Source organism: Rosa rugosa, chromosome 6 (genome assembly GCF_958449725.1).
Source record: "Rosa rugosa chromosome 6, drRosRugo1.1, whole genome shotgun sequence".
Classification (NCBI taxonomy): Eukaryota; Viridiplantae; Streptophyta; class Magnoliopsida; order Rosales; family Rosaceae; genus Rosa; species Rosa rugosa.
In genome coordinates this window covers 51,891,369-51,907,256 of record NC_084825.1, presented here as the reverse complement: position 1 = coordinate 51,907,256, position 15,888 = coordinate 51,891,369, and the positions used below count along the sequence as shown (strand labels likewise).

The 15,888-nt window shown below is 37.0% G+C and overlaps 1 protein-coding gene across 1 annotated transcript; it reads left to right on the top strand.

Moving 5' to 3' along the window:
- The first annotated feature begins 155 nt into the window (after positions 1-155).
- On the top strand, positions 156-2,328 carry LOC133717492 (beta-carotene hydroxylase 2, chloroplastic-like). The gene is made up of 7 exons (XM_062144214.1): positions 156-762; positions 868-927; positions 1,017-1,088; positions 1,211-1,345; positions 1,489-1,614; positions 1,831-1,887; positions 2,004-2,328. Exons 1-7 carry the CDS (start codon positions 358-360, stop codon positions 2,079-2,081), a joined length of 933 nt encoding a protein of 310 aa, XP_062000198.1. The 5' UTR covers positions 156-357; the 3' UTR covers positions 2,082-2,328.
- Positions 2,329-15,888: the final 13,560 nt, after the last annotated feature.

Genomic DNA, 15,888 nt, shown 5'->3' with positions numbered 1-15,888 from the left:
CTAAAATTTTAAACAAAAGCTGATTTTTTTAAAAGCGAAGCAATCCCAAACAGGACCTAAGCTAGCGGCGTTCTGGTAATTTGGTCCAAAACCAAGCCCTTTTGTTTTCCAGTTCTTCTAAGCTTTCCATACCCGTATTTTAAGCCCCACTCCGCTTCGCTTCTCGTCCCCAATACGAGTGAGAATTCTCATTCGGTCATTCCAACAAATCACAGATTTTCCTCGTCTTCTTTCACAGACCAAATTTGTGGACACAACCTGTGGTGCCTCTTCACTTCATTACTTCAATTCCCAACCTCAGACTCCTCTAGAGTCTAGACCCATCTCGAGACACACCCCAGAAAACCCACTACTTCCATGGCGGTCGGACTCTTCGCCGCCACAACCCCCACCGCCTTCCGCCTCATCCAATCCTCTTACCTCCTCCCCAAACCAAACCCGACCGTCTTCTTCCCTCCCTCGAATCGCCAAAAAACAACAGTCCTACATCGGACTCGGAGAAAACTGTGTCTCACCGTCTACGTTGTCATGGAGGACCAAAAACGAAGTGCTGCTACCCACGTCGACAGTTCCCAGGAAATACCACAAGACGGTGCCAATTCTGAGATCCCAATTGTGATTCCGTCTGTACGTGGCGCCGAGCGATTGGCCAGGAAGAGATCGGAGAGGTTCACTTATCTTGTTGCAGCTGTCATGTCTAGCTTTGGTATCACTTCCATGGCTGTCATGGCTGTTTATTACAGATTTTACTGGCAAATGGAGGTACTTAGAGTTGCTTAGTTTCATAATATCACCCTTTTTTTTTTTTCTTCTTTTTTTCTTTCTCTGATTAGGAAATTGAATTGGGTGCTTAATTTTTTGGTGTAGGGTGGGAATGTGCCTGTGTCTGAAATGTTCGGTACATTTGCTCTCTCAGTTGGTGCTGCTGTAAGTAACAAGCTCACTAATTTACTCTTAATTTGGGGAAAGCTTACCAAATTGAGCTTAAATTTTGATGGAGTTTTCTATCTTTTTAGGTGGGGATGGAATTTTGGGCAAGATGGGCACACAAAGCTCTGTGGCACGCTTCACTATGGCATATGCATGAGGTTTGCTTCAAACTTTGTTATTTGAGTTGGCTTTTTGTTCTGGGAAACCGGCAAAGATTGAGTCTTGAATTATTTAACCAATAGTGTTTGGATATTGACATGAAATTTATGATCAATTACAGTCCCACCACAAGCCCAGAGAAGGCCCGTTCGAGCTCAACGATGTGTTTGCTATAATAAACGCAGTTCCAGCTATAGCTTTGCTCAACTATGGCTTCTTCCACAAAGGCTATGTTCCTGGCCTTTGTTTTGGTGCTGTGAGTGTCCTCTCTATCCCTATCATTTAGTTCTTCCAAATCTGATTTTATTCCTTAATAACTCACTGCTGGGAATTATAAAGTATGAAACTTTTTCCTCAAATTTCTTACTACTATTACAAATTGACTTTGATGAACAACAGGGTCTTGGAATTACAGTGTTTGGGATGGCGTACATGTTCGTCCACGATGGTCTAGTTCATAAAAGATTCCCGGTAGGACCCATCGCCAACGTGCCCTATTTCAGAAAGGTTGCTGCAGCTCATCAGGTACTATACTATATCATATAACCGACTCATACAAATGAAACAGAACCATACAATTATATACACTCAAATTCCCTCTCATGAATTATTGCAAGAGAAAACAAATTTTGATTTGTTTTTGTTTTTAGAGTTTGGTGTGACTATCTAAACTATGAGTTTCTGCTTAAACTGAATCTAACAGTCAAAGATTGTGTTTTGATTCTGATGTTTTGGCCTCAGCTCCACCACTCGGAGAAATTCAAGGGTGTTCCATATGGTTTGTTTCTTGGTCCTCAGGTTTGTCTACTATTCTTTAATACCCAATAATCCCATCAAATTTGTCTTTGCCTCTAAATATATATAATTTAAATTAGGTTAAACTAATCATAGTTTTGTGTTGTGGGGTGATGCAGGAGGTTGAAGAAGTGGGAGGACAGGAAGAGCTGGAGAAGGAGGTTGATAGGAGAATTAAAGCTTCCAAGAACTCATAACTAAATTTTGAATATTGTAGTAGAGTTTAGGGGTTAGAGATGAATGAATGAAATGGGTTTTCTGAGCAATTTTGTTTTACAAATCTGTATGTGTGCCAAAATGCTGTGCTAGGCAAGCTAGAATGGAGCCTAGCTAGAGTCCTTTGAATGAAGGAAAATGGATATGTATATTAGTATTATATTTGTATGGGGATTTGTATTTTGTCCCAGTTATATACACTTGATGAGTGCTAACAACTTTTTGTCATTGTACAAATGTTTACACTTAGGTCATGTTTGTTTCCTGGAAAGTGGGCATTGGGAAATGAAATAATTTACTTTCCTGCGTTTGGGACAGCCAAGGAAGGGAAACACTTTCCCAAAGGAAATGAAAAAGTGAGGGAAATTGGTTCCCTCCCCCCCCCTCCGGAAACACTTTTCCAAAGGAAAGGAAAGGAAATTAATTCGTTTCCTTTCCACCAACCAAACATGGCCTTACAGTTACAAGAGCAATGAGAAGGAGGTGTTTTCGACTCTATCTCGAGTATTAGAGGGGTTGCAACAAACTTTTATATTTTTATGTCCATTATGTCAAAAGATGAGATTTAAATAACAAATTTTCATGTTGAAGAACAAGATCACTTTCACACGTAAAATATTCTCGATCATGTACATGAACCACGATTTGATGAAGACTATGAATAACTTCAGGCACATTCATCCTCGTGTTTCTTGACCAAAATGTTGTTTTAATCTATTATGAAACTCATCGTATATAGTATCTTAGTCTCTTTGCTTTATTCGTCGAGATCTTCTAACAAATATTTTGTCGGTCTTTACTCTCATGAGTCCCATCCTTGTCAAAAGGAAAAGGCATAACACTTTGACGGCAGTACATCATTTCGAGTCTTTACGAACTTTTTTCTAAATCATCTTCATAAGAATGCATTAGGGTTTGTTGAGTGCTCGACAAAGCTACAATCATACTGAATTGCCGTAAGAGATTGGAAAGTAGCTTCTAATTAAGCGAGACTCAGATAAGTATGAGTACGAGTACACAAAACGTCTACTCCAAACACATGTAATGGAGCCGTAGACAGTGGAGTCAAATAATTCAATCTATTGGAGATAAATTCTTAGGTGGGAGTTTTCCCACCACGTGGCTTTAGGGCCACCCAATCAGAAAAAAGAAATTTTTTTCTCTTTTTCAAAACTGTCCCTGCTATCTAAATGTACAATACCCAAAAGACCCTCCTGCTGGACAGTAATCGGTCTGCTGCACCATGTGGCGGTGCGGGTGCTCCACACAAGTCTTTCTCTGTGGGAAGTATGAGTGAGATTAGAATCCAATCCTATGAAGCCATGTGTTCCTACAAAAAGTGCAGAGGCAAACCCCAAACAAGTTTCATGCCGCCGACTGCTGAGTGCTGACTCGATAGTGCATGTATCATATAATTAAACCAAGAGAAAAGACTACAATGGTGATCGATGTTTCCTGAAGAACCAACCGACCATTTTGCTTGTTTGGCAGGTCAATGACTAATGACTCATGCCCAAGCTACGTGTTGGACTCTGTGGCTCTTGTCCAATTGATCCCCCCCCCCCAAAACCAAACTTAACTCCTCCTTCCTCCTCCTCCTCTTCTTCAATAATATCAATATAAAAACGAAACCCTAGTGGCCCATGCACTTTGCCACCATTGCCATTCCAATTTCCATTTATAGATTAAGACCTCCACCACATCATGTTAGTTTAGTCACCAGTCCTGATTAGTGGGGGAAGTGTGTACATTTGAGTTTTCCATAGGAGGTCCAATCAATTTTCCATATGACATAAAAGCTTGCTAGTGTGGCTTTTTTTATTGGGATAAATAAGTTATCTTCATATCTAGATGGTGATGTAATAGTCCATGTTTAATAGTTGACATTCGATTTATTGATGGAGAATTATTTTTATTAAAAAGTTGCTGGTTGTTGTTACTTACCAACAAATTTTATGCAAGGACGTTAATTATATTAAATTAAAGAATTTAGGAATGAGATTTAGACAATAATTTTAATTTCTTCAAACTCATTGATGTTTATGTAATTAAGTCTTACTATATATTCGAATCAATTTCTAAATATATTTATCGATATTTCAATTCACTCTCAATATTTTCTATAATTTTTTTTATAAATTTGAAATATCAGAGATTTCATTTCACATGAGTCAATTCCAAACCTTTGCCGTTTAGGTAGGTAAAAATAACGACATTGGTGCTTCTTGCACCACCATTCGACCAAACAAATAAAATTATAAAACTAGGTGGGACTTTCGAATTAGGCCCCTGTAGGTACTTTTGTCTTTTGTCTCCCATTTTGTTAGATGTGATTGACACGTTTCGCATTGTTAGAAAGCCACGTATTTTAAAGCATTATCACTTTACGATTATTGCTCAGTGACCTATTTTGAGGGTGGGAATATGAAAGAAAAGTGATATTTTTATAAAGAGTTAATTACTGTTTACTCTCTATATTTATAGGGTTTCGTCGTTTCAGTCCCTGACCTTCGAATTTCACATAAAAAGTCCCTGAACTCTCAATTTCCGCTCAATTTGTCCCTGCCGTAAAAAACCTCGGTTATCTTGCTGACGTGGCATTCATTTCACACTAAAATGACGATTATACCCTCACTTACTCTTTTTTTGTTTTTTCTCTCTATTTTTTCTTTTCTTTTCACCCCTTCCTTCGATTTATTTTTTCTCATCTCTCTCTCTCTCTCTGTCTCTCTCTCCCCCCCCTCCTTCTGCTTCCAAAGAAGAAGCAACAGCAGCAGCCCAAGAGGCGGAGCTGCAAACCCCAACCGGCCTCCTCAAGCCAGAAACCTCAGCCCAATTTAAAAAACTAGCCTCCTCCATCTGACGTTCTGATAAACTTGAGTTAGATAGAGAGGGGTGGTGGTGCTTGCCGGCATGACGGGGATGATGGATGGATGATGGGATGGCCACGGATGGACACCGGATCGGTCTGGTCGACTCGTCTCGGCGGCACGATGCGTATCCCGGTAGTCTCTGCTCCGAAATACCGGTGACTGAAGCAAGAGGAAGCCCGAAAATTTCTGGGTTCGCCGGTGGGTTTTCCAGTTCCGGCCAAATCGCGGTGCCACACCTATATCAGAGTCTTCCTCTCGACCTCGCCGATCTATCCATGGTGTTTATTTGTTCAGATGATGATCCAAGTGAGAGAATCGAAAGGGGGAAGCTTTTGGGTTTTTACGGCAAGTTTCCTTGCTTTTCCGGCAGCTCCGGCCATAAACCACTACGCCGCCGTCGGGTGAAAATCCCGTCATGTTTATGAGGGGCTTTTCTTTGAAGTTTCAAGTTTCAAGTTTCACAACAATGGCGGTTTTCCTAGCCTAAAGTTTCCTCATTTTTCTTCTAAATTTGATTTCTTGCCGACCCAGAAAAATGTTAAAACTCCTCTCTCCTTCTTCTCCGGCGGCCTCACCATTTCTCCGAGCCGTTGTCTCTCTCACCGACTTCACTCGCCGGAATCCCAACTTGGGCCGTCGAGCTTTTTTTTGCTCTGACGCTAAAAACGGTGATGGTGTGGTGGAAATCGAGTTCAAGGGGTTAGGAAATGAAGCAGAGACTGAGTCCAAGTCGTCATCATCATCAGCTATCATACCCACAAATCTTAATCCTGAAGATTATATAAAGGTTGGTTTTTTGTTGGGTTTAGTTTTTGCTTTAGCAAAGTGGTGTCATTTGGTTAATATAAGGAAATGTTCAACTTTGTTGTTAAGAAAGTGTGTTCATTTTGAATTGTTTTGTTTGTGGAAGCAATTTAGTGATTTTTGTGTGGGATATGAGGCAGGTTTTAGCATTGCCATTGCCGCATAGACCACTGTTTCCGGGTTTCTACATGCCAATATATGTGAAGGTATATGAGATTTTTGAGTAGAGTTGGAATCATATTGCTTTTCGGGGTTAATGCTTTGACGTGTTGGGATATTTCATCGTGATAATGGGTTGATTTAGTTGGTATTATAAGAATTAATCTGTTTGATTTGGCTACTTTGATTGTATATGTTGGGAGTTGAGAGAAATTCAATAATGGGAGACCCTCTTTGTATTTATGCATGTAAGGATTTCAGACTGTGAGGGGTCTGGTGGTATTTGGGAGGTGAAAGAGGAGGAAGAGGTGGTGGTGGTGTTGGCGTTGGCGTTGGTGAAGGAAGAGAGGAGGAAGAGGTGGTGGTGTTTGGGAGGTGAGAGAGTGCGAGAGAATGGAAGAGGAAGTAAAGAGAAAAATAAAAATAAAACAGAAATTTTTTTAACTGAGGGTAAAAGAGACATTTCGGCATAAAATGGCTGCCACGTCAGCAACTTAACAGAGAAATTGACGGAAAATTGACGGCAGGGATGAATTGGGAGGAAATTGAGAGTTCAGGGACTTTTTAGGTGAAATTCAAAGGTCGGGGACTGAAACGATGAAACCCTATAAGTATAGGGAGTAAATAGTATTTAATCCTTTTATAAAATTGGCTTTACAAGGATTATGTGACGTTATATAGTTGAACACCTCATTACACACTTGGATAGCACATGTCAACGCATTATTTCTAACTATATATATATTTTTTTTTGAAGGGAATGTGGATTTCATTGACGCATGTCAAGATTGCCATTACATATCCTTATGCTGCCTTCAACTAGACATATCAAGAAGTTGTAGCAAAACTACTGTGATACATAGAAATAGACCACCTATATTCGAACTAACCGCTCACTTAAAGTGAGCCTATAAACTATGGATAAATGGAGACATAGAATATAGGCCCCTACCACATAGGGTTGTTAGGTTCCTAATACAAGGGAACTTAGTGTAATTAGACAAAAAAGCTGAAAACATAGGTTTGGGCCAAGAGCCTAAACCCTAGCCCAAATTAGAAGCTATTGGACTAGGGTAAAAACCCCAGCCCAGAAACTCAAAGCCCACCAAAGCAAAGTCCACCCAAGGCCCATTCAGCCAGATCCGGTCCAGTCCACCCACTTCCAACATCCCCGTCGTACGCACCAGCCCAACCTCTCTCCGTCCGCCGCACGCCGCCACGACCTGCGCCTGCTTCAATCTGCTCCGCCACAACCTGCGCCGCCACTAGCGCCCATCGCCTACGACCCAAACTGCACAGACCACGCCGCCTCAACCCACGCCACCACGGAGAAAAAAAAACCAACCCCGATCCAGGAACTCATCTCCCACCACCACCAAGTTCAGACCGATGACGCCGTCATCAGGGTTCGATCGCCGGACCTGTTAGCACGACAACCGCCGCTCACCATCCCAGCCAGAACCACCAAGCAGCCTCAAGCAAAACTCCATCTGATGGAACAAGAGCAATAGCCATGACTACCCGTCCGGCAGCAGACCCCACGACGACGGCGAGGCCAGAGGCCAGACCAAACGTCCGAGCGCCGCCAGACAATAATGATTACTCAGATCGGGACGCCGCCGGGCTTTAGGGTTCTCTTAACTTATTTCTAACTATATTAAAGCAAAGACTTCTAAACTAATCCTAAAAATGAAAATTATGTGAGTTTTAATTGAAAGCAGTTTTAAATAACTCATTGATTTGATTATTATACTATTAGAAATAATAATTAAACATGAGAAATAGACGTAAGAAATGGATTCACTTTTCATGGGTTGGGGGATAAACTATGTACTATAGTTAGGCATTTGGGCCTCACAACATTGAGTATTGGGCCTCATTTTAGCGTCCATGTCACCGACTTTGGCGTTATATTCCCATTTTAGTTCCACTTCAAAGTCAAAGTATTTTCCCGTTATAAATCACGGCACCGTTTTACATTGAAAATGAAATTCCCGACAATTTGTCCTTCCAAAACCCTCCATTTTCCCGCCAATTTTACAGCGAAGCCAAAGCTTCACGTCCAAAAACTTCTCGGAAAGATCTCCGGCCACTCCAAACCCAACCACATTGGAAATTCCGTTCAAGTCTTGACGGAAAACAGTAGTAGCTTCTCAATCTCGACGAGGTTCAAGGACGAGAGAGAGCAAGAATTGGAGAATTCGAGCAACGATAAGAGTTGGATTCACTTAGTGGGAATTGGAGGCTGTGGATTGTCTGCGCTGGCCATGCTTGCACTCAAACATGTAAAGCTTGATTTCAATCCCTAATTTTTATTATAGTTGCTCATGAAATGGCAGTAGTTAATTGTGATAATTGATTTTTTTTTTTTTTTGGTGTTATCTAACTATTAGTGTTAATTGAAGGCTGGAATGTTTCTAGGTTTATGGATTTTGCCAAGTGACATGGAGTTTTAATACGGTCATGAGGTTAGTGGCTCGGATATGGGATAGAGTAGCTTCATGGATGCATTGCAGGAAGCCGGGGCATGTTTTATATCGCTCATTCAATGAGAAATATACAAAGGAGCAGTGCCTCAAGATTACCAGACGCCGTTGTTGTTTCAAGTGCTATTCCTCAAGACAATGTGGAGAATTTGTATGCAGAGTCGGTTGGAGTTCCCGTGTGAGTATGGCTCTATTCGCTTTGCCAATTGAAGTTGAAGCTACATTGTTGACATTTATTTGGGTGTGTGGTTTAGAGGGTGACAATTGCTTTTGTGTTCTCCTGCTAGAAAATGTGATGGGGTACGTTTAGTTTAATAGCCTAGCAGTTTTTAACTTTTTACCTGTTGGTAATTGTGCGGTTCTGCTAGGATAACCAAGCAGGCTATTGTGATCAGATTTGGTACTTCAACAGTTTAGAGCCTTGTTGACTCGTTAACACTTTATACAAGTGTGCCACATTGGTTGATCGTTGAGTTTCTTATTATAATCATTTTCTGATACAGGTACAAACGAGACAATTGGTTAAGACAGCTGATATTGGGCTACATTAATCTTCTTGGTGTAAACGGTAGCCATCGTGAGAAATATTATAATCTATTATCCTCGTTGATTATAATTATGCTGGCTTAACATTGTCAAGTTGGGTTTACTACCTATTAGATAAGTGTAGCCGAAATGGGCAAGTGGTTTTACGATAACTTTCGGTATCATCGGCTTTAAATTGCAGTATTAGTAGCAACACGAAAGTTACCAAATGTTTATACCTCTGTAATGAATCTGGATGGTTGGATTTGATATAGTTCTAAACCTGTAATTTGATATAGTTCTAAACCTGTAGTCATTAGATTTTGAAGTTGGTTCTCTCAACTGATCTTTTATTGTTATCTGAGTATGTAGTTGGCAATGTTAAATAGGTTGGTATATTACTCTCCTTTTTATTTAACTTCAGCAGAGTGTAGGAGATTTTTATAAAAGATATATGCATGTGATGGTGGTTTGCTTACATTGTGATCTTGCCAAAGAAAATAAGGTAGCATGCTCACATCAAAACCTGAAACTGATATACTATAATAATGGTGATAGTGGTTCACAGGCAGTGATATAAAAGCTATGAGCTACCATACTTTTCACCTCGTGTCCTCTTTTTTGTTCTTTTCCGAGTAGTATGGTCATCTCTCTCTCTCTCTCTCTCTCTTTCCGTCCTCTTTAATTTTTGTTCTTTTCCAAGTAGTATAGTCATGTCACTAACAATAGTACTAATCACATCTCGTCCTCTTCAATTTTTATCTTTTCCCAGTAGTATGGTCATGTCACTCAGAAAGGTAGTCATGCATGTGAACCTGCATTTGAAACTTGAAAGTCAGTTATGACGTTTAGGTATTTCAATACGATATAGGGTTCTATAAATTTATGTATTGAACCAGTAATAATCAATTTGCTTTGTAAATTCCAGTAGTTTCTTTCGCTTCTTTTGCTTCTGTTATCGTTCATCACCGCCAGCAATCCACCACAACTCTTTGCCTTCCATATCATTCTGGTTCTCTCTCTCTCTCGCTTTTAATTTCGTTTAATTATGATTCATGTATGTATTTGATTAGTGGATTTAGGGTAGTTTTGTATGATTAGGTTGATCGGTGTTTGGATCCGATCTGGAATCGGTATGGAATTGTAGGATTAGAAGTCGACTAGATCATGCTGTCATCCGTATGATTTGTGCTGAACTAGGTATGGAATTGTAGGATTAGAAGTCGATTAGATCATGCTGTTATCCATATGATTTGTGCTGAACTAGTTTTTCGTACAGATTTGTTTGGCTATTATTGATTTGAACAAAATACATGCCACATTCTGGATTGTTGATCGAGAAATTGAATTGAAGTTGACTCTATGGTCTTAGAACCTTTGTTTCCAGTTACTGAATTGAATGAGAATAGTGAATCTGTCATGGCAATATCGTACTGGGTTAGTATTGTATTATGAACAAGATTAGACTGATTTAGATTTGTTGGTTATGATTCAAGATTGGTATCTTCAGGACCTTGGGAATACAGAGTTTTCATTGTTTCAGTGTCGATATATAAGTTTGGCATTAGATCTGACATGTTTGTGATTACCTCAGATGTATGCCCAATTTTAGGTTATTTAAAACTTATTCAGTGTTTATCGATCATTTGGATATACAGTTGGTATTTGGTAATAGGTATATTTGTGGGATTTATATCTGGCTTGTGTGGTTATGTTTTTTTTTTTTTGTGAGCACTTATCTGGTTAGGTTGATCCCTTTTTAGAAGACTAATCAGATTTTTTACTTGATTGCAGTGAACACGTGCGAAAATGAAATCCTATGCAATTGAGGTCTTTCTAGTTTGACATTTTAGAAATACAGACTCAATCTTTATCAATTGGTTTCTTTATCCTCGTTTCGAATATCAAACGAACTCTTTTTTCTGCAATATAATGACTGGAATGAGTAGCATCCCCCTTTTTTTTTCTTTTTTTTTTTGTGGAAACTTAAAAGTAAAACTTCATTTAAGTAGAGAGGCTAAGCCTCAGAAGTAAGCTTTAAATTAATGATTAATTTTGTTGAATTGTCTCTGCAAGCATTTCAAATGTTTTTTTTTTTTTTGAAATAATCAAATGTTTTTCTTTGAACATTTAGTTCTTTTGTTTTTTTTCTTTTTTTGGAAAATTTTTACTGGTAGATAATGCAAATAAGCGTGGCAAGCTTAAAATTACGTATAAAATTTAAAAGGGTGGTTCTAGTTGGACCTCCAAATTTGCTATTTGGACCTCTCATACTTAGTACACCTCTAATTTACTTTTTAGAATACTTGAAAAGCTAAGTAGACCTCCTTATTTGTACCAAAATGCCCTTGAACATGAGATACAACAATCAGTTATTCTACTTTTTATCTCTATTTTCAACCACGGGAAGAAAAATGAATCAAAATCACATGACATTGCTCTCTTATGAGTAGGTCTCTCCTCCACCAAAATTAATCAGATTGTTGGTTCTCGATCTTGATATGTTGTTGGAACCCCTTTGAATTTGCTAAAAGAATGATTTCAAGGGTATTGGGTTGGAAGATCGAGTAATAACTATATCATAATATTAAATTAATTTAGTTTAAGAAAATTCCAAATCATATTGTTTTGAATTTACCTTTGTAATAAATGATAGGCCATGTATAAAAATTATTATTTTTACTTAATTGTTTTAAGTAAATTATAAAACTATATAGCAATATAAGGAAATATCGGGAATTTTTTTTTAAAATTGAATGTTATATTTGGTTGGAGGAGGTAAGAAGAGTATTTATTTATTTACTTACTTAATTTTTCATTTTTCTCTCTTTGTCCTTATTTGTCTTTTCATATAAGTTGACAAAGTCAATTAATAACTGGAAAAAAAGTGGAGGTCCAAATATCAAATTTGGAGGTCTAACTAGAACCACCCAATTTAAAAAGCAAAAAAAAAAAAAACCTGCAATAAAGATCTATTACATAAAAAACAACTTATTGGCTCCTTAACTTCTCTAAGACATTTATGTAAATACTAAAATACATAACATAGTATGATACAAATATCATAATTTAATGACTATGAAAATCCATCTTAATCCCCTTCTGGAAGAGGAAGTTCCACAAAGTTGGTATTAACTCTGGAAACATTTCACAAAGTTTGAAACCCATTTCGGTATCACTATAATATAACTTGGTGTTTCGTATGTTTTCCGCTGTCATATTCGCACTTTCCTTCTCTAACATTTGGTTCAAGTACATTTCACAGTTCCTCCAATATGTAATCATGGATGAAATCGTCGTATTATAATAGCGACCAAAATTATAGACAAGTTGAAATCTGAGCTCTACAACTACGTCTTCAAAAGACATTTGATTCGCCAGTTGCTCTTGGCTGCTGTTGTTGAACTCCCTCCATATCTTACCTCCAAGGCTACACATATGTAAGTACGCCCGACTCACAAATCTTAACTTACTGGCGGAACTCATAAACACCCAATGAAATGAGAGTTCCCTAAACATCTCCCTACATGTACAATATAATAAATGTTAAAATGAAAACTATAAATCATTAATCTTTCTTAAACACTTTTAAAATAAACATGAATAATATTATTACTTACGTTGGAAGATCAATCTCTGTTTGACTCTTAAAATGATAGTAGTCTCTTTGGACATCATTGAGAATTATTGAATATGGCATAATCTGACAGAGAATGATAGCAAACACCTCGCTCAACGTTAATATTTTTCTTTCCATACACTTTGGATTGAAGTCGTGATGCGATGGATTTGGCGTTTCTCTCATTTTAAGCGTTGCATTAGCGTAAAACAGATTTTCATAATTCAAATACCCATATTTGATATCATGCAATTCTAGATCAGTGATCAAGTTAATGAGATTCTTGCACATATTTTAATTTTAATTAAACAAAAATAACAGGTGACTTAATATTAAAAACTGAAAATATAATTTTCAAATGGCTAAACAGAAATACACGAGTAAGAATATAGTCAACGATTATATGTGATTAAGTAAGTTTTTTCAGTCCATTTTTAATTCTTACTCGTGTATTTCTGTTTAGCTGTTTAAAAATTACATTTTTATTTTTTAATATTAAGTCACCTGTTATTTTTATTTAATTAAAATTAAAATATGTGCAGAGATTTCATTAACTTGATCACTGATCTAGAGTTGCATGATATCAAATATGAGTATTTGAATTATGAAAATATGTTTTATGCTAATGGAACGCTTAAAATGAGAGAAATGCCAAATCCATCGCATCATGACTTCGACCGAATGTGTATGGAAATCAAAATATTAACGTTGAGGGAGGGGTTTGCTATCATTCTCTGTCAGATTATGTCATATTCAATAATTCCCAATGACATCCGAAGAGACTACTATTATTTTAAGAGTCTAACAGAGATTGATCTTCCAACGTAAGTAATAATATTATTCATGTTTATTTTAAAAGTGTTTAAGAAAGATGAATGATTTATAGTTTTCTTTTTAACATTTATTATATTGTACATGTAGGGAGATGTTTAGGGAACTCTCATTTCATTGGGTGTTTATGAGTTCCGCCGGTAAGTTAAGATTTGTGAGTCGGGCGTACTTACATATTTGTAGCCTTGGAGGTAAAATATGGAGGGAGTTCAACAATAGCAGCCAAGAGCAACTGGCGAATCAATGTCTTTTGAAGACGTAGTTGTAGAGCTCGGACTTCAACTTGTCTATAATTCTGGTCGCTATTATAATACGACGATTTCATCCGTGATTACATATTGAAGGAATTGTGAAATGCACTTGAACCAAATGTTGGAGAAGGAAAGTGCGAATATGACGGCGGAAAACATACAAAACACTAAGTCATATTATAGCGATAGCGAACTGGGTTCCAAACTTTGTGAAATGTTTCCAGAGTTAATACCAACTTTGTGGAACTTCCTCTTCCAGAAGGGGATTAAGATGGATTTTCATAGTCATTAAATTATGATATTTGTATCGTATTATGTTATGTATTTTAGTATTTACATAAATTTTTTAGAGAAGTTAAGGAGCCAATAAGTTATTTTTTTATTAATACATCTCTATTGCCGGTTTTTTTTGCTTTTTAAATTTTATACATAATTTTAAGCTGCCACGCTTATTTGCATTTTCTACCAGCAAAAATTTCCCAAAAAAAAACAAAAGAACTAAATGTTCAAAGAAAAACATTTGATTATTATTTTTTTTTTTAAATAACATTTGAAATGCTTGCACAGACAATTCAACAAAATTAGTCATTTATTTAAAGCTTACTTCTGAGGTTTAGCCTCTTTACTTAAATGAAGTTTTACTTTCAAGTTTTCACAAAAAAAAAAAGAAGGGAAAATAAGGGGAATGCTACTCATGCTAGTCATTATATTGCAGAAAAAATAGTTCATTTGATATTCAAAACGAGGATAAAGAAAATTGGGCCTGGGTTCCTACTTGTTGAGCTTGTTTTGTTGGGTTTCTGAGGCCCAATCATTCTTGGGTCTGTATTGAGATCCTAGGGGAGGCCTCTCTGTGCAGGGTGGTCCTGGATACGATCTGCATATATTAGGATGGTTTTCGTTTATACCCCTAACATTATCTTGGTTACTCTGGTTACTGGCGCATATTCTTAGGGTAGTTACATTCAGGTTACTATCTGGTAACCTATCATGACTTGATGTTGACATGGCCCTCGCGGGTAGGTCATGGCTTGTAATTACTTACTTTTTGGTTATTAGAGGTTTGACATCCACCTTTCAAAAGAAAAAAAGAAAAAAAACATTTCTCATTTTTTTTTATTCAAATTAGTTTTTATCGACAAATACGATGCATGTGTGTAATAGTTTTTATTTGTATTTATGTAAAAAAAAAGAAAAAAAAGAAGTAAAAATGAGATCAAATGAGGGAAGTTATATCTCTACTACTATAAAGCCAGGCCCTCTTTTGGTGTCAAAGGCTTCACCAAATTTTGGAAGTCCCCATATTACCCATGGTGAAACAATAATTAACTCAGATGAAAATATCTACAAGGGTTAGTATAGTAAAATAAAAAAAATAAAAAATAAGGGGGAACGTTGGAGAAAATAAAACTGCAGTACGCGATATGGAGCCACGTTAATTCAGAAGCGGTTCAGCTTCAACTACCGCAATCACATTTAGTTCATACAAATAGCCAATATTGAAGACAGAAAGAGAAGTTGGTTGATCGAACAAGAAAACGAAGAGATCAGGTAAGGTTATGCAGATTAATTAAACTATTTTTTATTTTCTTTTTCTAGGATTTGAGAAGAGGTTAATTATTAGTAGTTTGAATGTTTGTTGGAGCGGGGTTTAGACGAATTGCATGAAGAATGATTTCGTTTAGATGGGAAAGATATATAATTGTTTTGATTGACACGAGTCTTGGAAAGATATTAGAAATTCAAACTGAAATCATATGAATCCTGTAACTATAATATCATATTCATTTGTTTGGTGGATTTTAATAGATATTGGTTGTTATTCTCTGTCTTTTTATCTTTTCAGAAATTATAAGTTCACACCTTGATGAGCATTTTTCTTTTTCTGTGTCATTCAGGAAGTAGTACCCTTCTTCATGGTGGTATGAGGGATACGATGCATATGTGAATTATTCTATACGAGCACGAGAACAAATATATGCTGCTATATACTTGATTGGTAATGTACTATTTTCTCTCACTGTTCAAAGTTAATGATTATTGGTTACTGTTCACCTTTTTTTTTTGGTTTTGAGTACTGACAATTGAAGAACATCAATTTGATTTCTCTTATTTTTCTTTCCAACCTGTTCTTTTGTAAGCTAGGCATCCACTTGATACATTTAATTGCTGATTTGATCTTTAATTTTCTTTAATTCTTTCTACAGTATATTCTTTTGTCACAAATCAACTATATGTCT